The 22,156-nt window shown below is 36.3% G+C and overlaps 1 protein-coding gene across 6 annotated transcripts in view; it reads right to left on the bottom strand.

Moving 5' to 3' along the window:
* USP32 (ubiquitin specific peptidase 32) overlaps positions 1-22,156 on the bottom strand; it is a 99,963-nt gene that overhangs the window by 12,012 nt on the left and 65,795 nt on the right. For 3 of the 6 annotated variants that reach the window (XM_075771136.1, XM_075771134.1, XM_075771137.1), the window contains 16 exons: positions 20,226-20,333; positions 19,279-19,394; positions 18,833-18,895; positions 16,890-16,973; positions 14,091-14,152; positions 13,866-13,968; positions 11,875-12,067; positions 10,521-10,696; positions 9,620-9,760; positions 6,472-6,631; positions 4,071-4,225; positions 3,452-3,533; positions 2,325-2,399; positions 1,607-1,745; positions 1,214-1,319; positions 408-581 (listed from right to left, as the gene is read on the bottom strand). In XM_075771136.1, the coding sequence (XP_075627251.1) occupies positions 408-581; positions 1,214-1,319; positions 1,607-1,745; positions 2,325-2,399; positions 3,452-3,533; positions 4,071-4,225; positions 6,472-6,631; positions 9,620-9,760; positions 10,521-10,696; positions 11,875-12,067; positions 13,866-13,968; positions 14,091-14,152; positions 16,890-16,973; positions 18,833-18,895; positions 19,279-19,394; positions 20,226-20,333 (1,937 nt within the window). The remainder of the gene's footprint in view (positions 1-407; positions 582-1,213; positions 1,320-1,606; positions 1,746-2,324; positions 2,400-3,451; positions 3,534-4,070; positions 4,226-6,471; positions 6,632-9,619; positions 9,761-10,520; positions 10,697-11,874; positions 12,068-13,865; positions 13,969-14,090; positions 14,153-16,889; positions 16,974-18,832; positions 18,896-19,278; positions 19,395-20,225; positions 20,334-22,156) is intronic. The other 3 variants (XM_075771135.1, XM_075771139.1, XM_075771138.1) reach the window with 2 other exon arrangements.

A 22,156-nucleotide genomic window follows, 5' to 3' on the forward strand; every position in this document is an offset into this window, starting at 1 on the left:
TACCAATTTCTAACACATAGGAAGTATTTAGTTTCAACACAAGTAAAGAAAAGTTATTTCAAGTAACACAATAATCCAAGTATGGCATCATTTAAAGTACTTCTGAAAGGATCATCAGGTGTCTTGAAAAATTTTGATACTGCATAATTCTGAGGAGCTGTTCAAAATGATTGTGAAGTATCATCTTTATACCTTTATTATAATACTTAAAACTCATTTTCAGTTCAAAGGTGAAATTGACTTCTTAAATCACGGATTTAACAAGTTCCCAAAGATGGTACAGTCCTGAGGGAGTATTGCCACAGTCTCATCAAGAACTTGGCAGCTTAGTACTATAAGGAAAAAACCAACAACAACCACCACCCAGCAAACAAACAAACCCCAAACCCAAAAACTTGAACCCATACCTCTGCTGCTACTTCCCAGTCTGGTCGACCATCACTGTCTTTCAATTCAACATATGGCTTATCATGAACTCTGTTCAAATCCTCATGAAGACCATCCAAAAGAAAAGCCAGAAGCTCCTGTGAGTCTTGCTGTTGAAAGCCATTAAATCTTGGAGCATACTTTGCTATTGTCCACTATAAAAAAAAGTCAGAAATTTATTTAACATCATGTAACAGAAGTCGTAACAATAAATCAAAATATTGTAGCCAAGACGCATGCTGTCAATGAGCACAAATTAATTGCCAAGAGTTAAAGGTAAGCCCCTATGCCTTCAGAAAAAAAGACCATTTACAGGCAAATGCTTAATCTTTTGCCCTACAAGGGCTATAAAAGCCACATCTCATACCACAAACTAATTCATATCAGGTAACTCCTTTGACCTTACAGCCACTGAGCCATGATTATATTCCACAGAGAGCTGCTCAAGTCCTGAGCACCAGGACTGATGCACCCTGGCTGTCTCCAGACGTGCATCCTGCCCCTGGCACAGCCCCTTCCTGAACACCTCCCCTATGTTCCTTACAGACAAGAAAGCTAATTCTGTGATCAGTTTGGAGTAACATACGTGATGACTGACTGCCCAGGATGTGGTCTAATACATGAAATACATGTCCAAGTTTCCTGCCCTTTCTCTAGGGGAGATACTGATTTGAGTTCCAGAATCATTGCAATACAGACAACATCAGGAAAAAGTGCATTAAAACATTCCTGCTATCCAAAGAAATTCTTGCTTTCTACCTTTAAATAGCACCCATCACAGACTTACCCGCAGCTTTAACGGTGCTATATTCTTCTGAGTTCCACTCCACAACTCCTGAACCAAATCCCCATAGCACTTGGCCATGTGGCCTTTCATTCCTATTGGATTCGTCCTAGAAATCATAAAGTAATAAATACCACACTAAACTTTACACAAAGTTCAAGCATGGTGATAAACAAGGAAGCGCAAACGCTTCTTGCGGAACGGTTTTAACTCTCTCGGCAACAAAAGAGGTTATACTTTCACGTATCTAATCTAGGATCTACTTTACAGCTGATGGTTGATAACACTGAACTTAAAAAGATTTATTAATGCTGTCAACTTCTTCTGAAAGCTGAAACTCATTTTAAAGAAACATTACAGCATCTAAAATGCCTATGGTCTCAAATAGGAAATTACCTGTTCAGTTCATAAAGATGTCTTCCTGAGATGAAATACCGTGTTAGAGGTTGTGTATTACTGACACACTGGATACTGGAGTTCATGAAACATGTGTTACCCAGATTGCTTAATCCAGTAGCACCCTTTTCAGTAGGAACTGAGAAAAAGGAAACATAATTATACCAGCTGTGCAGATGTGAAAAATTCAGAATGGTGTATCAGTAAAGTTAAGAATATGACCTTTTCACTGTAACCACTTGAATTTAACCTGCTCCCAATTACGAGATTACAGCTGTCATAGATGCAACAGAGGACCAGTCTGTTCAACATATCTGCTCTCTCTACTTAGGCTAACAGGAAGTGAGCTATTTTGTTGGATCTGATCCACCACGGACATCAGTACAAGCCATACAAACTGTTTTCAAGTAAATAATTACGGTACTGAAATTTTTGGATTCATTTGTCATAAAATCCAGAATTTGCTAGGTACCATTTGCTACTGCTGCATCTGAACCTCTACAAATTTATCTATCTATGCATCGAATCCTCCCACATTTCCAGCCTAGAAACTAGCCTTCCAAGTTACTAGAACAGACAGAACAAGCAAAGCAGCACAGGCATAAAAGACCTCTTTCAATGTTAAGAGCACTTATATTAAAAAGAACTCTTTCAACATAATATAGCCTCTTGGATTTTTCTTCTCATCATAATTCAATTACTATGGTGAAACACTTACCTTTATGTCTGTCTATTTTACTGCTGTTTGCTATAAAAGACATCTCTTCTGGCCAGCTCATGTCTTTGTTTCGAACTAGAGAGAGATACAGTATTAGGATTTATAAAAATTGTCTGTTACTTACTCCGGAGAGCTTATACAGTTGAAGAGGTTTAATTAAAATTTTCTAATATTGAATTGAGATTAGAAAATTGCTTATTTTTAGATATTATTTTTGCTAGTTTTCATTTCAACGTTTCCAACCATTATTGGAAATCATTCTAATACTGGCATCATTCCAACCATGCCAGTAACACCTTTGGGAAGCAGCTTTGAGATTTCTTTCCTGTTGGTTAACAAATTTTACAGTGCTTATTCTAACACTTAATAAGGATCCCCCAGATTTTAACAAATCTGTTCACTTCATGAGCAATCACTAATATTTGTCATTGTTACGAACCAACAAAAGATTCAAGTATATTTCAAAACAGGGACAAATTACATGTGTTTCAAGATAAAGCGGGACAAAAAACTGCAAGCTTTCCTAACCTAGCTTTACCACCACCTCCCCTTGATTAAATATGAGCTGAGCCAAGTGGCAAAAAGGATGAGTCCATCTAGCACATCAATCCAAGGTGCAATATAAAGTATGCTAAATGAAACGGGTACAGCAACAATGCGGGTGCAACACCCAGGTTTCTATATAGCCTCTGTGATGCAAGGACAACAGTAGAGTGGATTAAGTATGTATGCTTCTGTTTCTCATATAAAAAATTAGCCAAAAAGGTCAAACTAGTTGAAAACTCAGCTGATCCATGCACCATGATACCTTTGACAAAGGTTTAGTGTATTTGTGACTGCTTTTGTTCAGTCTCTGGTACTTTTGTTATTACTGTAGGGGCAGTGGCTTATTTGAAGCTTTAGTATTTCTTTCAATGCATACATATATAGAGACCGACATCTATTTACATATGCTCTTCTTTCTCACAAGATTTCCAAAAATAAAATGTTTGGGCAGTAGGCCTATATATTTGCATAGTTTGGGCAATTACAGAAATGGGTACTATACACAATTTATTAACCGTATATATAGTCATATAAAACTATTTGGGTTTAGTGTGTGAACCAATTACAGGCCCTTTTTATACCTTCTATTACTAAATGCTGCTCATCTTGGATTTTAAGATATTCCAATCTGTGATCTTCATCATCCAGCAAAGTAAGATAGTTCTGCAGAGGAAAAAATACTTCATATAGTTATTATTTCTAGATTTGAAATTCTCTGATATTTTAATCTCGAAGTAACGAAATTAAACCAGCATATTTGAAAGAGATCCTGGATGGCTGCTGGCCTGTGCGCCAACAGAAGCCTACAGCATCATGCATGACAATGAAAGAATATATTTTTATTTCCATTCAAAACAGCTTCTATGAAAAATCCTATCAAGCCTTTTAATAGGTCAACCAATTGCCAATTTTTAGATACATCACAGGATAATTTAATGTTTATCAGGCTACTAAGAAAACAGAAGATAAGTTTTCTAGGTCATTAACACCAAAATCTAAATTTCACTGCTTGAAGTGCACAAAAAAACTCTAGAAAATAAGTGGCAAGGGTCTCCCAACCCAGGTGGTTAAATTGCAAAGGAAACTTACATCCACTTTTTCTTTTCCTGTGCACATGTATTTAATAGTTTCTAGAAAAGACTAAGATATACAATATCCAACAGCTGATTAAAAAAAAAAAGGAAAAAAGACCGTCATTACCTCACTGTTGTATAACCAGAGGCGCATATCTTCTTCTTTTATACGTAGCCTCTGGGAGAGATATTCATGTATCTCTTTAATTGTTTGCATTCGACTAAAGCAGCCAGTGTAAGCCAACACTCTTTTTAAAGGAGCATTTGGTGAAGGTACATTCCCTGGATTCATAATCATAAGAAAAGGGTAAAAGACAATGTATATACCCATAGGCCAACCGAAATCAGATCAATAACAACTAATACACTATATATACTATACGCATTATCGTGAAGAAGTAGCACACAGTTCTACTTATGGATAAAATAATGAGTTTGACTGAAAGTTGTTACTAACCCTTTGGGACAACAAATTTGCTATCCCAAAGCAGATAAATTTACCTCCCTTCTTACCAAAATCTATTAGAAAATTGATCCCCTACGATTCTCATAGGAAATAAAAATAGCCCAGTCTTTTAAAACTTATTTTAAAATATTTTTTTAAAGAGTATCAGAGACAATGGTAATTTTCAAAATAAAGGGCTTCAAAATTTCATGAGAATTTTCTTGTTGAGAGAACATTGTAAGTAAAAAATAACATAAAAATATCAGTCTGACTATTCTTGGAAGTAGCATGACTTTGCTTCAGCTCTTCTATGGAGATGAATGCTGATCTGCGAAGATGAAATCAGCCTGGCAGTTTCACAATAATAGTATTCTTAATAACTAAATTCCTCAAAACATATTCTGTGAAGATGCCTAGGATTTTCACCAGAATTTCTCAATCTCATGTTTGCAACACTAATTAATTCCATCAGTTGAGACTGTTGCTTTTTTCTATAATATGAGCTCATCTTTAAATAAAACATTTGCACAAGAGATGAGGCCAACTTCACATGCTTTATTGTTTGAGCTTCTTTAAACTGAGGAAGTTCCCCACTCCTCACAGAGACAGGTCTGTAACGCAGTCATGAAAAGCTTTTATTATTGAGCCAAACCCAACTGGGCAACTGCAGTACTTAACCAGAGAAGTGACATTGTTCTACTTTCCCTGTCAAAAGATTAAAATAAAATAAATAGTACCATATGAAAAGATGCAGTATCACATGCAATTTTACAAGGGAGTAAAACTATACTGTAATCATCTTATAAGTCAGCAAAGCATCAGTTTTGCTTCACTATACCAAGCAAAGTACTCATTTTTTAAAAAAGAAAATGAAAAAGCATTTTCTGAGATTAGGGATCTGAGGATTAGTTGTAAGATTACAGCAAGAAAGCATATTTGAAAACTCAAAAAAGATTAATAACTGATTGGACAAATAAATTAGTGCAGAGCAAAATAATTCCAAATCAAGATCAAATTTGGCACATCAGAAGATTCTCTTTATTTGAATTTGGGCATTTTAGGATGTCCAACAAAGTAGTTTCCATTTTATTAGGTCAAGTAGGAGAAATGAATTTGGGTAGCAGGCAGTTTCTGTAGCGGAACTTGATCAAGCAGGCAGCCACTATCTACATGTTAAGTTTGAGATTCTACCAAAGCAGTGAAACATTGAGCATCTGCATGAGGTTTTTAAATACAGGCTAACACTAGTAAGGCTAAAGGATTTAATTTTCAGTAGTCAGGTGAGCCCATAATCTGAACATATGTTACTGTGGATGCATATGTATATCTGTGTGTATCCAAACGCACATACATGAGACCATCAGGTATTTTTCAAACCTACTGCGCAAGGGGAGTATGTGACTCTGCATACAAATTGGTGACTGAAAACAAATCCTGCAACGCTTTTCAGCTGAAATGTGAATCTGCAACTTAAAGATTATTCTTGTAGCCCATTACTTATACAATCTTTTGGTGAGCATTACCACCACAATTACGGCCCATATATTTTAGTTGATGTTTACAGTTTCTACTGAATTGTCTCTCCGAACTGCATCAAGTAATGGTCTCCATATTCCTTTAATCCAATCCCTTTCTAAAAAGTATTAAATAATTTTGGGCTATAAAGCCTAGCTGCCCAAGTAACTCAGAACCAGTTGAATTTATTATACCACAGTGCTATCAGATACACCCACCCCAACACACAGATGCATGTATTCTATGGCTACAAAATTATCTACCAACAGGATTAATTAGATCTGCCCTTCTTAGCTGTTCCGCTTGTGCAGCGCTCGTTTCTCTCTTCGAACTCACCAATCCATTCGCAGTAACTATGCGACTTAACTGACTCCACTGAAAATGCTCCCTCATGCCTCTTCCTTTCAAAAGAAGATAGGAGGAAAGCCTTTAAATCTTTACCGAATGCTGATTGTGCCTTACAGTTGATTAGCTGGTGTACAAGCACAGTGGCAGCAAGCTTCTACAGCTGCGGGTCTCGCTTTCTTAGAAACTGCACACGTGTATTCTTGCTGCATTCTTAAGTTACCTCTAGGTAAATGCTGAGGAAACATTCTCAGGCTCATCATACCCATATTCACCCAGATGTTTGACTGCTGTGTTCGAGTGGCAGGCTGCTGTCTCAGGAAGAGCAGATAGCGAGGGAATAACTCTAGTTCAGGCACATTTGTTTTGCTGTTTTTGATCACCTGGTAAAGACGTTTAAAACACATTTTAGAGACTATTGTTCCAAACGTGTGGGAAATCCCATTAGGAACAGGAACTAATGATTAAAGCAGATGGTTAAAAAAATAAACTATGTTTTACTAGGAGACAAGAAATCCTCTGAACTTCTTATGGGGCAAATATCCACAGGAATAACAATTTACTGATTTCTAAGCACTTTTGAAGCTTATTAGTTGCAGATTGTCAAAAACAAGCACCTTATTTAGTGGAGCACTGCTTCCTGTACAACACTGTGGAAAGAACATTTTTATAATTCCTGAAATATATGTGAATTTACAATGAACCTCATTAATTCTACTCAGCATATACTTCAATATAAAAGTTTCACAGCTGTTGAAAAAAAGCTCACACATGCTGAATAAGACATTTATTCTGAACTTTTTGAACTATAGGATTGAATTAAAACCTTCATATTGTAAGAACAGACTGAAATTCACTTTTTTTGCATTTCGATATGTTGACAGAAAAAGATGAAATTACCCCAGAACACAACTTGCAGCTTTTCAGTCACCATTTCTACAAAGATTTTGCTACCTAGATCCGCCCAAACATAGACATACATAAACGGCGAGAATGTTCACTATTTTTGTCACCATGTGAGGCAGGAGAAAACACTCAGCTTAAGTTGTGAGAAGCAGTATAATGCACTGAAGTGCCATGGTATTAACCTTCAGTTACAACAAAAACAATGGTGATGACATTTTCTGGAAAGAAACAGCATAATGGTCCCTACTGCGGGGTGGGAGACCGGGACTGTAAGTGCCTGTAACGTGGTTGCAAATAATCAAATGGCCTTCAAGAATTCAAGTGTTCAGATAACTACGTGTCAAAATATTCCTTAATTACGGACTGAAAAGCTGAAGTTTCTAGATACATTATTTCCATTTTTTTGCAGTCAAGATACCCAAACTAAGATTTTATCGCTCTGAACAGAAGTCTTTTCTAATGACCTTACTGCAGTTTGTGCTGTGTATAAAGAGATGTGGCCTTTTCCAGAGCATGAAAGGTGTTTGTTTCCATGGAGAACGTGTGGGAGGAGGGTAACAGAAGCCAGTGATTTTTCACCGTAAAATAATTGCCAGAACTACAGCTAACAGACCAAATTGTCAAAAATCATTGACAGCTAATTCTCTCCCATTTGTGACACCAACCATCTAATCTCTATTGCTATCACAAAAAAAAAAAAAAAAAATAAATCTCCTCACTTCCTTTTTTGAAGTGTAGCTCCTGTAAGAGACTACCTGACACAGAATAAATCAACCGCTATATGGAATAAATATACTCAATAGAAATTAAAGAAAATTTCCAATGCCTCTAAGTGAACAGAGCAAATTACTTCAATTTTTCTTGCCTCTAACATCAGCCTACTTTTTTATAAATTCAATATTAATAATTCAAGGCATGCCAGCTTTAGCTCCAAATGATTATGACCTGTTAATCGTTTTGTAATATTACACACAGAAAAACAGAGAGATAGCTCAATAAATTGTGAGTAAATTATATGATTTAACAATGACTATTGCTATATAATTACTGCCTCTTTTCAGAAATACTGATGCTGTTTTAACTGTAACGAGAAAAAAAAATCTCATTGGGATAACACAGACTAATTATTAGTCCACTTAGTCAACTCCATTTAATATACACCACTTTCACATTTGAAAATTATATTCTGCAATACATTCTGCATTGTGCCCAAAATTAATTAATACAGCTTTAATATAGAAAATACTAGTGTTAGTTACAGAAAGTGAATTTCAGTTCTTCAAGGTTTTTTTTAACAAAACTTTTATGCAAACAAGTACAAATATCACCTTACCTTTGACAGGCTCTTTCTAATGAGCTAATTTCATTACAAGGTTTTAAGTGACTATGGGCAACTAGATAATTGTTGACATAAAACCACAGCATTACCAATTTGCAAATACATTTTTATTACACAATGGAGACACCTTAATTGTTTGTAAAACTATTCCACAATTTTATTGTGATTCATTGGGTTTTCTGCTCACTGTCAAATGTAAGAAATATAAAAATTCACTACATATGAATTATTTGCTGACAAATGAGTATTCTGTAAGTTTGGAGGAACATTACTGATTTTGTGCTGAAGAATGAGAGTGATCATCACTTGCCTCACCAGTAAGATTTTTAGTTACTCATTAGAAAAAATAAAGGCAATTGTCATAATACTAGAAGAAGAATGACACAAAAGAACGTATTTTGAATATGTGATCTGCTCAAAACAACAATCAGTATTCACACAGCCATGAAACATAATACTTAGCATCTACATCTTGAGGAAGTGTTTATGATAAATGCTTTCTAGAAAAACGTTCGACTAGAAGTTGAACAACTTAACCAGTCTGTGCAGTACTCAAACGCTGATATGCTCATAGGCAAATTCTTTTTAGGAATACCTACTCCTGATGCTTTTTAGATCTTCACCAAATCTTGCGCATCGTGTTTTCTATGACACTGAACTTGAAGGACAGCAATTGCTACCTTCCCCTTGCTTCATGGAATTATGAGAGAAGAAATGCATTTTCAAAGCTGCAGGTGTCCCAGTTTTAATTTTATTGGTTTTGCAGACCAGCTGAAAATTTATCTCAGCTTTTAAAGATAAGCGTTTTGATGACAAGTCTTTTAATCTGATCTCAAGTTTACTTTTGTCTGCTTTAACAATCATGATCAGCTGAGTGGCACTTCTGCCCTGTTGCACTATCTCCTGGGGTTTGTGCTGCAAACCTCCTGGTAAATATCCACAACTTTCTATCCATGCCCATTTCTGAGACTTCTTTTTCCCAGCTTGTCATTTAGACTATCCATTTTGAATGAAGTGGGACATGACCATAAAAGATTACCTTGTGCAACTGGTAGAAGCTTGGACACATTAGGCTGTTTATATTATCTCGGTGGTTATGGCAAAGTGTTTATAAATCACAACTTACCGGCCTGGGCAAGGACAGATTTGCTCCATACCAATGGTAAAGTGCTCTCCAAACTGGTTCTGGTACCATTATGTAGTCCTTTCCTTCAATCAACTGTGGAGATCGCTTTAATCTTCCACCCTCCATTGTTAATGATGCAGCCTTTAAAGAAAAAGGGTTTTTGTCAAATCTCAAGTGGAAAAAACCAGTATACAGCTACAACAATTTTAGTTCATGAACACAGAACACTTTAATTATTAAAAAAACTTTCAAGTAGCAATTAGCAACTGCTTTTCATACTGAAAGATGGTATTTAAGTGTAACAATAATTAAGGCTCAAGTTTCACTACTTACTATTTCTCTAAAAGGCTGTTCAATATAAAATTTATATTACATTTCTCTAAGTCACCTACTCCAACAACTTCAGATACTGCATAAAGAAACCCAATCTATACTCATCATTGATGGTCTGTGTTTTACATTTTGCTTGCATGAATACTGGAAAAACCGTTGGGTTTGTTTTACTATTTAATTAACTATTTTCTGGTTTGATTCAATAGCAATAAACTCTTATATTTAGATTGAAAACAGTGAAGAAAAGTGTTTAATTATTAAAATATTTTACAGATAATGCTGAAAGTTGTGTTTGCATAAATGCCTTTTTCATTTGTAAGTTTTGTGAAGCTGTTTAAGAACATTTTGAATATTTCTCTTCTCACAAAACACTTAACACTAGCCTCAGAAACACAACACGATTTCTTCCTCTTGCTATTAAGAAACCTAAACTTTGTTATATGACAAAACAGTCATATAACATATAGAATTCAACCACCAGCTGAAAAAAACCAACACACAAAAAGGTGTGATGAAAATATGCTAAAAAGATACTTTTCCTTTATACACATGACCCAGATGCATTTACCTTCACTGGTTCTTGTGTTACCAGGGGTTGGTTATCAATAGCTCCTGGTTTCTGAGGATTAAGTTGTAGCAAAGTATTCCCATTGGTTCCAAGGAAACACTGGTTATTATTGTCCGAAGTGTTATGCTGCCTAGCAAAACATACATCAGTCCCCGGTGTGCCAGGGTAAAGAGTATCTGTAACAGAATACAAGAAAAAAACCAAACCTCTCTATTTCAGTTCATGAGTCTGTAACATACATAAATCCATTACACTGTTGTATCCTTTTTTTTATTTTAAAAAAGGCTGTTGAAGTTTGCTATCCTTCATATGTCAGAAGAACACGCATCTCTTCCAAACTAGAGTCACAAATACTCTAGTACTCTCAGCAAAGGTAAAGAAGTGGATATATGAGATCCAAATACCAAAGCAGATACTTGCACAAATACTGGTTTGAAAACAGCCTAACTAGGTTTGCGTGAGCAAATGTGTTTGGCATTTGCTCGTTGTCTGGAGGTTTGAATATCAAACTCTTGAAAATCTTACATAAAAAACCTCAACATTTATGAAATAATGCCTTATTTTCTTTTTTCTTCTTGAAACAGCACATATTTTTATTCTTATAGAACCTCCTTTTGTTATGCAGAACACTAAATCTAAATTTCAGGTTAGAAAAAAGAAAGAACCTTTAATTTCAAACTTGTCTCCCCTTCTGCCCTTCCTCCATTCCCCAACCCCCAAAATCACCACAGTACTTTATCTACTTTAAATTGAAGTCACAATTTTAAGATACAGATTTTAAAATACCAGATGCAACATTCAACTGTCTTACAAGGAAAAAAACATCATCTCAAATTCTCACAAGAACTGACTGAAAATCATCACTAAAATCTTTTCTTCCTTCACAAAGAAGGCTCCTAGAATCTGCACAAACTCACTGAAATCACATGCCCTGTAAAACTCTAAGTAGGTTTTTCCTAATTTTTTTCCCACTTCTTTCTTCTTTGTAGTATCTGAGGTCATGTCACTGCAAGACATAGGACAATACCAACTAGGTATGAGCTACAAACAACTTCATGTGAAGGAGAGGGGGGGGAAAAATGCACTCAGAAAATAAACGATAGGACAAAAACTATCTTGGAAACACTTCTGGAAACTAATCATAGCATAAAAGATGAATTGCTGTTTAAACAAGACTGTTTCTTGTTTATCCACCACAGACTAAAACATCCCAGCAATTCACAGACATCCACATGTAGGCCACTTCTGCAATCTAAACTGTGTTATCTTTTTGCCTGGAGGAATCCATGCAGTATCTAGTTTTCTCAAAACCTGTTCTACATTAAACCTCCAAGGAAATAAGTGTTATGCTTACTGCTGCTAGTAGACTCTGAGGCTTCTGATGCAGTAGAAATATTATCTGAAAACTTTTCTTCTGTTGCACTGAAGTAATTAAGACCTCCCATTTTGTCTTCTCCCTGTTCTGAAGTATTGGCTGCAGCAGCTACGAGTGAATTCTTACCTCCACTCAAGACAGATGAAGGCTCTATCACAACAGGGTTTGCATCCTAAAATGGGTAGGCAAGTAGAAAAGTTAATTACAAGCCAATACCAAAGACATTTAGCATCAACCAAATCAAATCACCAACATTCACAGCTGTGTGACCACTTTTGCATATCACAATGAGCTTTATAGAAAAAAACCCATCACTTTCTAGATCTACTGATGAAAAATCTGGTGAAACGAACAGCCAAAAATTGTTAAACCGATCGAATAAACTCTTCTGCACAATATATCAATTGTGAAATACCAGAACTATTTTCTTTATCTAGATACATAAAAAGACAATAATTTTAGACAGCTATAATGACAGACTATAAATATTTGAAGATCTGTCCTGGTTAAATTTCACACGGTTAAATGAGAAGGGCAAACACACCAACAAAAAAAACATTCTTTCCTCAAACCTGCAACATTTTAGTCTTCCCCAGCTTTGTTTTGAAACAAAGGTCCTTTGTTTCCTTTGGAGAAACAGCATTGCAAAGGTAATCTGTCTCACTCTTAGGCAAGATAAAGGTGGGGAAAAAAATTGTCATCCCCCAAAAGCACAACTTGCCAGTCCACTACAGACAAGATGTCAGAAGAATCCTACCCAATTTAGAGCACCAGTCACATTAAGAAACATCAACAAATGAGAAAAGAGAAGAAAAAGGGAATTAACTGAGCCTTAGAGAAGAAAAAGAAAATCCCAACCATGAACGTCACCGTAACAACACTGGAAAAAGTGGTTTACGTTGTCCGCTATTTATCACATCACTAAACATAGTATCTTGTCAAATAACAAAATTGTGCAGTAAAGCTAAAAGTGTAAGACTAAAAAGTATGTTGGAATTACAGTAATCATTTATAGAGTTTCCCAGAAATTCTGAGTGTTCTATTTGCTCAAGAGGTAGACAGGGTGACTAATGGCACTGTGCTGTTATGCAAAGGATTAGGCATGAAATCCTGTGCACATCTGAGTACTTCTACTATAGTAAGGATCACATTTACCAGGATTTCAGGCATTTAAGCCATCATTTGTCCTATTCATTGTGCACAAAGAATAACTGTAATTACATGGTTAATGCATACATTGCAGTTTTCGGAGTATTTTTAGTTACTTGTATTTATAAAACTCCTCAAATACTTGTATGGTTGCTTATCACTATATAGAACTCTTTTGAGAAATAGTTTATTTCACTTGTTTAACCTGCAGAGAATATTTCTCTCCACCTAAATTAAATTTTATTAATTTTATTAAAGATGATTTTTTTTGCAAAATTCATAGCAATGCTTTAACTTGAATATTTTAGTTGGAAGGTATTAGAGAGCACCCTGTAGAGAGCACCCTGTAACTATAAGGTTTTAGCAGGATCCTTTGATCACCATCAGGTACTGGACTACTTTTCATCATTGCCTATAAATCAAATTATACCAATTCCCTCCTTTATTTGTCCAGAAAATGCACAGTGTGTATTTGTGACCCAGGCAAAGTCAAAACCAAACCAGGTAGCTTTATTATCAGATGGATCAAAAGACTTACGAGAAGTACTATTGTGAGAGTATGTTTTTATTAAAAAAATATTTTGACACATAAGAATGATGACACAAAGTACAGAAAGAGGTGACAGTTTAATGAAATTATAGTGAAAAGCTCACCACGCGACAATGATTCAGCAAAACAATTATTTTCCACTAGGAGACAGGAGATGCTTAATTTCAAGCATTATTGGTTAAGCAGTCATTTGCTCCACACTCTCTTTTCATCAACACATTCACTAATACAAAGAAATCACTTATTCAGTATACATTGTTCTTATACTTACGTATTTGACATAGTCTTTCCACTGGTGCCACCACGGCATGGCAATAAGAAACCAGTTGTGCCCTGGCTGAAGGCCATACCTGCTTTCTCTTTCTAACCAGCCTCTGCACATAAAGAATGAACAACATGAAGTATTCACTGAAACAGGAGAAATCACAGTCCTCCTTCTGAAAATATTACAAGGGGATTCTGAAACCCATTTAAGACTCTGAGCAAAAAAACACACCTAATAATCTGTCCTTCCTCTTCCGGAGTGGCAGGTCGTAGCCCCAAAACTATATGACACACCTGGAAAAAGAAAGTAATTCTTAATAAGAACTATACCACTATGAAACAAGCATTAGGTAAATGAAAGGAAAGAACAACTCTAATGGGACTCTTCAGAAAATTCTTTTTAATTATGTAGCAAGGTTACCTAAAATTGAACAAATCACTAAAAAAAGAAGTATTTTGATCGATGAGATTCACAACCTGTTTCCACTGTTAAGATAAAAATACCAAGAATGTCAAATGCCCCAAGACAAATTAAGGTGGACAGAAAATGCATTTTCATTATTTTCTTGTCTGAAGCACACACTATGAAAGTAGCTGACATGGATCGGATATACAAAAAGTTAAGAAGTCTATATGTACTGGAGAGAGGGGATGAGGAATCAGGAGAATGAAAGCTGCTGGAAGAGGATAAGCTAAATATAAAAAAAAACCAAAACAAAAAAACCCAAACCAAACAAATGGCAAGGGGAAAAATGGGGAGAAGTGGTTATATAAGGGACTGAAAGGAGAACAAGCACATGAAGAGACCGAGGAAGAAGTTTAAAGCAGTCTAAACAACCTGTCACCACCAAAAACGCTCTCAAAATTGTAGAACATTCTCTGAATAGCTGATGCCTTTTTTTTTTTTTTTTTTTTTTAAACAAACACAGAAGAAAAAGCCATCATCCCCTAGATGGCTGCTCTGTTTGGGTCGGGTTTGATTCTGAGCACAAGACAGCAGTCTCAGATGGATCATCTTTTACTCCTCTCTTCCCAGTACAACCATCCTGGACTGGGCTGGTTTCCCCCAGGAGCTCCCTCCCTCCTTCCCCAGCCACAGGGCAGTACCAGGGAGTGGATGAGCAGAGGGAACAGGCTGCAGCCTCTTTGTTTCCCCGCGCAGGGAGGAGGGTCAGCTGTCTCCTCTCCCAGACGGTTTTCAAATTGGTTGCTACTCATAACATGATTTATAGTCTTTTCCTTATGTCTCTTTTGAGACTATCAATTTGCATCTCAGCTGGAGACTTCTAATGACTGGTGAGATATCTTATTTAAATTTATATTACAGTGTGAGAGACCATTTCACATTCTGAATAAAACAAAGGCCATTAGCTGCTGGGAAGCAACAGATTTTCCACCACACACAACACAGCTGGCTCTGATGATTCTTTTTAAACTCATGTAACACTGTACTAGAATCAGATTCTTCATATAAACTAAGCCTGCTGCAAACAAACCAATTTGTTGACAAGCTTTCCAAGGCTCTCCACTCAGACTCCTTAGCTTTTCTGTCTGCAGATGAGACACACAAGCTCATGACAGTTCAAATAAATGCCCAGACAAATCAATGGCAGACTCTGTCCTGCACGAGTATGCTGTTGAGCCTGCAGCATGAGATGAGGGCACCTCGTATGATAAAGCTATCAAAGGAAAGAAAAAAAAAATCTAAAATGAAAATGGAGCCACTCTGTCAGGAGAAAAAATATTGTAAACGAGACCTCCAATGAGCAATGTAACAATGGTGATGTGTAATCACCATTAAGACAAATGTATTAAATGGTCATTCATTCTACCTCAATATTGCATAGATATTTGTTAGTTCATCAATATTAAGTTATGAGAGGATAACGGATGCTAGACAGTCCAAAAATAAATACAGCCCTTCTCAAGAAGGTTGCAATGTAAGCAAAACCTGATGCAATTAGAGATAAAAAGAATTTGCAGAACTTTCTGACTTTATTGTTTTCAGCTGTGGTGCAGCTGATGGCCTCAGAGTACTCTCACTCAGCCACCCTGAAGCTCTTGGAAAAGTATAGTTCAAAATACAATTTATAAGGTAGTCTAGGGTCACAAACAGGAGAATCAGTAGTACACTGTTCAAGTAGCCCCTCACAATTATTTAACTTTTTTAAAACCACACAGCTTCTCTCTGATGAAATATTTTTCTGCTACAGTCTGACTCTGTAACTGACTAAGCTTCACTGGTAAGATGAGAACGGAGCCCACTGGTTCTCCCTGGCCCTCCCTGGAAGAAGCGAGACTGTCATCCAGAGCTGGAGGTGAATACTAAATTAGGGCAAATGTTCAAAGTTTCATTAGGATTATTATTTAAACTCAAAGTATCAACCTCAACGGGTATAGAACAAACTGCAGTGAATGAAAATACTCTTAGGGGGTTATTTTCTGCACAAAGTGAGCCAGCACTAAAATATGATTAGTTTAAGGATTTATAAAAATCCAATTCAAGCTCAATTAAAAACAAATTCAGTACACACTTAATCCTCAGCTTCTGCACACAACAGTGATACTGCATCATTGCTTTCAAGGACTGCTTCATTAAGAAAGCAATGAAAGGTTCCTTAGACGGCCTTAAAAGAAAATGTAAAGGGAAAGGGGCTGTAAAGAGTTTGCAATACCTTCTTCTCACTTATTGTGTCCCTTTCTTGGCAAACATTTGCAAGAACAACTGTTTAAGAACACAGCCTTTTTCCAATGGAAAATATAACTGCTGATACACTTGAAGTTTCTTTTCATTTTATAAACAGTACACTACATTCACTTTAACAAATTATGCTTTAGGTATTGCCTTACACTGAAAAGAATAATAATCAAATAGAGAATCATTCCACAAGTGCAAAACCACGTAACTTACTGCAATAGACAAAAATAAACATATTGGCACAAATGCTGATGCTGCGCTTTGTGGCCAATTCAAAAAGCCATGATGAGTTAATTACCATAATTTTCATGTTTAGATTTCCTCTAAACATACCTGAAAAAGTAGATTTAAAAATTCATTTGCAAGTGCACTCTTCACACTCCATATCTGGTAGTCCTCTAGAGTGAGGTGTCCAAGCTTAAATGGAGGAGAAAGAAAAGGGGAGGAAAAAACATCAAACAACTAACCTATTTCTATTAAAATGCTCATTAAATGTGTCACACAAGGAATGACAAAGCCAGTGATTTGATAAAAATTAGCATCTATCACTCTGATAACAAAACTTGATCCAATGAAAGAAGAAAAATCCAGTTTTAGCATAACATATGTAATCTAGAGAACCAAAAAGCTTTGAGAGTACAAAGGACGAACCACGCACAGCACGTAACCTTTGCTACTGCTCTCCATCATGCAGATTTAGTATTCATGCTCAACTGCAGTAGTCATACCTTCTCAAACCATGAAACCAGCAGAAGCAGTATGTGACTGATCAGGGCAATCACTTTGTAGGAAACAAAACACTAAGAGGATCTAAGACTTCGATCCTCCAAATAAGCTCCGCACATATAGATACCTGCATCCATTCAGAAACCTACCACCTTCCTCCGTGGGTTGGAAAAAACTATTCCGGATCATCAAGTCCTTACGATCTTACCTTACAACACAAGTCCTATTAATTCTTAATCACTTGCAAAATTACAGTAGCAAAACACTGACCAATGTCAGAGGACCTTCAGATTTTCAGCAATTCAGGGACAGGATCAATTGGAATGGTTTATATTGTAATATAATTCATAGCCATTTTTACAGCAGTGGCAATTACTCCGCCTCTTCTTACAGACTATTTTCTGCAGAGTTCACACAGGTCAAAGCTAACACACGAAAAGAGGTTAAGTAATTTATGTAATTATTGCACCATCAGCTCTTTCTAGCACTACATTCATGATGCAACTGCAAAAGACATTCTGAAGACTTAGTCTTCTTTTTTAACTCTTTGTGGAAACGAGACTGCTATACAATTGCTTATAAACTACCCTTTTTAAAAAAGCAAACAATAAAAAGCTCAAAGGATAAAAGAAAAAGCTCACTGAAGCCATATTTTCTACTGCTTTGGTAACGATAGAATTATAATGAAATATTTGCCCACCACTTTGCTGGAGTACAAGCAGGCAAGACAAATATTCAAAACAAGTAATTAAGCATTTCTAGACATTCTTTATAGTTTTTCTTAAATTATTTACAGTCTCCACTCTTCCTAATTAGTGAAACAAAGGATGAAATAATGGAAGTAACTTCCCCTGTATTGTTTGCAGATGATAGTGCCTAACTCAAAAAAACAAGAACATAAAAGATTTACACACAGCTAACTATAAAGCACAACATAAACTACTAAGACTTTTTGCTGTGTGTCACGACAGTCATGACAGATGCCTCCATAGTTTCACAGATACTTAGCTCTGAAACAGCATCATCGTATATAGTTCACTGGTTGTGTAAAATATTATTGCAAAGTAGTTTGATAATGATAAATTACTACCAAATTAATACAGTTCTGTTCTAGCAGAGGAGGATAATGTGTCTTTATATAGCATAAAATATAAGATACACTAATGCACTACCCTTTTTTCATAAGATCATTTTTAACACGAAACAAGAAAGCAGTCTCTCTAAAACAAAAGTCAAGCATCAGATTTAAAACTGGTATTAATTATGCATAGCAAAGCCTTGCGAACAGTATATGCTTCAAATTAATTTCATCTGGTTATGTATTTTTGGTTCAGTTTCAAATATAAAAATGGCTTATAAAATTCAAACATGTTCTTTCTCTCACAGAACAATGTGGAAAATTTTAATGGAAAACTGACATTTCTTGAAAGAGATGCTTTTATTGACGCATCTCTGCCTTAAAGAAAGCACAAGATTTTCCTTTCTTTCTTACAAATAAACTGAAGATACTAGGGTATAAAAATGGCAAGGATAGAAAAGCAAATTCCTACCTTTGTGGTATCATGCATATTCAAAATATCTTCTACAATTTCAGACAAATCCATGTCCAGTTCCTTAACAAACAGAAGGATTAGAAACCAGAGTTAAATTCTCACAGCACACTCTGGAGCTGCATGTGTTCAGAATCAAAATATAACTGTATGAAACTCTGATGATACCTCTATGTAATCTGCAACTAAGTGCTTCCAGACAGTTGTACTTTTGTACCTAAGGTTTCTTTCCATGAAACAGCAGCCGTTATAGTCAAATCATTCTGCTTTGGTTAACAGCAGGTCAAAGTTATGCAAGGTAAGTTACATCCAGTTATCAATACCACTCAGCTACGGTAGTTCCAAGAAGCTTGTATTTCACTGAAACCATGTTCAAACAACATTCACATTCCTACTTGTGAAGGATGACTTTAAGAAACAGAAGCAAATGAACAAATATAACTTACAGGTATTTTATCAGTACGGTTATCTTTCCAGACCTCTAAAAGTGCAACCACCATTTCTTTAAGTTCAGTGTGAGACAACACGCCATCCCGGTCAATGTCAAAAACCTTGAAGCAAACTGAGGAAAAAGGAAATTACTTTTCTATGTTAGAACTACTCAACAACTTTTTCTTTTTTCTTGCAGAATGTAAGTCTGCAGAGTCACAAGAACATGATTTAGTGCTGACAGTTTTGATGAGGCAGGATGCATGTGCGGTAGTGAGGAAACGGAGCAGCTGTGTTTAATAAACTGGAATCTAGATTCCTGCAATTCTGTGCTGTGTTTTCTGATGTGACACAGAAAGGAACATATGTGCATCCAGATATTTCCAGTGAATGATGGCTTTTGAGTTGCAGCAATATGGCTTTGGAAAAATATGGAACAAAGGTATTTCAAAACACAAGAACCTTGCAGAGGGCCACCTTAAAATGGGACAGTAAACAAGCCAGAACAAGCTATTTACCACAAGGCAATCAAATAGGACATTCATTTAATGTTATATATAATGAATAAATAAGGGTTCAATTAATTCAAAACAAATAACTTTTTTTTTATCCCATAATTTTTTTTCTTGTAACAATGAGATTTTGAGATATATACTTCTGTATTATAATGCAGAACACTACAAAAAAACTTCTGAAATATATTTTTATTCCAAACACATTGATAATTTATATGAAGCAACGGATAAGTTATAAATTATACAGAACTAGGTTTAATCATCTTTTATAAAAGGAAGCCTTGATATTTAAAATTACTTTCATTTTTTAACTTCTAAAGTCTCTCACCTTTCACGGACACACACCTGTTCAGTGGAAAAAAAATTCTAAAAAGGTCGAAACAACTAAACTTCACTGTTCAAACTGAAAAACTTCTCTAAAATTAATAGTTAACATTTTGCATACTTACACTTCTGTCTTTCTGCCAAGGGTCCCCTGCAACATGCTGAGAGCCCACAGGAAATTTCTTTAAAATCTATGTGATTGTCTCGGTTTTCATCAAAAGCATTAAACAAACCTGCAAACCACAAAAGCATCTCCTGTTACAGCATCTGGCTGAAACAGCTGACAGTCATACTTACCATTTACATGAAGGGTTAATGGTTAACATTTGCAAGGAGAAGTACAAACACTTATAACTAATTCTTCCTAAGTGTAGTGAAGATAATTAAGCACTACTAAGGCCATTTTAAAGGTGAATTAGATCACTCATGTATGGCTGGACAAAGCCGGGGGCAGGGTGGGGAGGGAATCAAGAGTTCATAGAATCATAGAATGGTTTGGGTTGGAAGGGACCTTAAAGATCACCTGGTTCCACCCCCCCCCTGCTGCGGGCAGGGACACTCTCCACTAGACCACATTGCCCAAAGCCCCATCCAACCTGGTCTTAAACACTTCCAGGGATGGGGCCTCCACAACCTCTCTGGGCAACCTGTGCCAGTGCCTCACCACTCTAACAGTAAAGAATTTCTTTCTAACATCTAATCTACATCGACCCTCCTTCAGCTTAAACCCATTCCCCCTTGTCCTGTCACTACACTCCCTGATAAACAGTCCCTCCCCATCTTTCCTGTAGGCCCCTTCAGGTACTGATAAGCCGCAATTAGATCTCCCCAGAGCCGCCTTTTCTCCAGGCTGAACCACCCCAACTCTCTCAGCCTATCCTCAGAGCAGAGGTGCTCCATCCCTCCGATCAGTTCTGACCATCAGCCTTATCGTCACGCCTTCCTTGTAATGACTGATTTATAGAGTGTACATCTAAACCAGTGTGGTCAGGACAAGTCTTTTCACAAAAGCTCAAGGACCAAAAGAGTAGAGGTACTCAGATGCCAAATGCTTTGGCTTTTCCAAAGTGCCTGATGGAAGAAAATCACTGAATACCAAAGTGAGTTAGGAGTTTTAGTTATCAGCCTTCAAAGGATTGAAGAGTTTTACTCATTCAGAACTCTTTTTTATCGCATAAAATTATTTTTTTTTAGCGACGACTCAGTTGCACTATCCACAGAAGACATATAGAATGACCAGAAACCACTCATGTTTCCCCATAGCAGCTGTGTAAATTGATATCACTAAGTAGATAAAACACACTTATGAGCAAAAGGATGTGGGGATATATCCCTACTGAACTGAACATAAGTTCTTGTGTTTTAACCGCTTGCATCCACTGCAGATGAATTTCCCATTTTCTACTTACTGCTGCCACTTGTCAGTAAAGCTGACCATTTGGTGATATAAAATTGTCACTCTAGGACTGCAGACAAAAACTAGCATGCAAGTTGAACGTTACTTAATGCCCTTATACTGTAAATGACAATTAGACAAGTGCAACCTCCAGTTGTTACCAGAGTGGCTTCAACTTGAAAGACCTGCTTGGTTGTTAATCTATCTGCATTGCAATGTACAAATCTCCTGACCAAGTCTTCTGAACAAAATCTTCCTTAACTTACACTATTAGGGACGACCCTTTCACTGACTGCATGATACAACTTCTGACTTGCATGCCGAATTGTCATTTCACAGATGAAACTCACATTTGTCAGTTTAAAAATGGTCTTCTGTTTTACATTGTTCAGGGACAGCAGTATATTTTATCACCACAGAATCTTAAGGAACCCAATGAAAAATCTGAAGCAACTACAGGGCAAATTATACAGTTTGACATATTTCCTGACAACTAGAAGAATGCCACACACTTCCTTCGTCATTTCAGATTTCCCGACAAATAGAGATTTCTCAGGCATCTTTTCTCATTTTCAAACACTCAGAGCTGAGTGGAATGAATCTCTGTAATTTAAGCTTAAAATGCATTTTAAAATAGGCCCACTTTTTAAGCCATAAAAT

Source organism: Balearica regulorum, chromosome 19 (genome assembly GCF_011004875.1).
Source record: "Balearica regulorum gibbericeps isolate bBalReg1 chromosome 19, bBalReg1.pri, whole genome shotgun sequence".
NCBI classification, from domain to species: Eukaryota; Metazoa; Chordata; class Aves; order Gruiformes; family Gruidae; genus Balearica; species Balearica regulorum.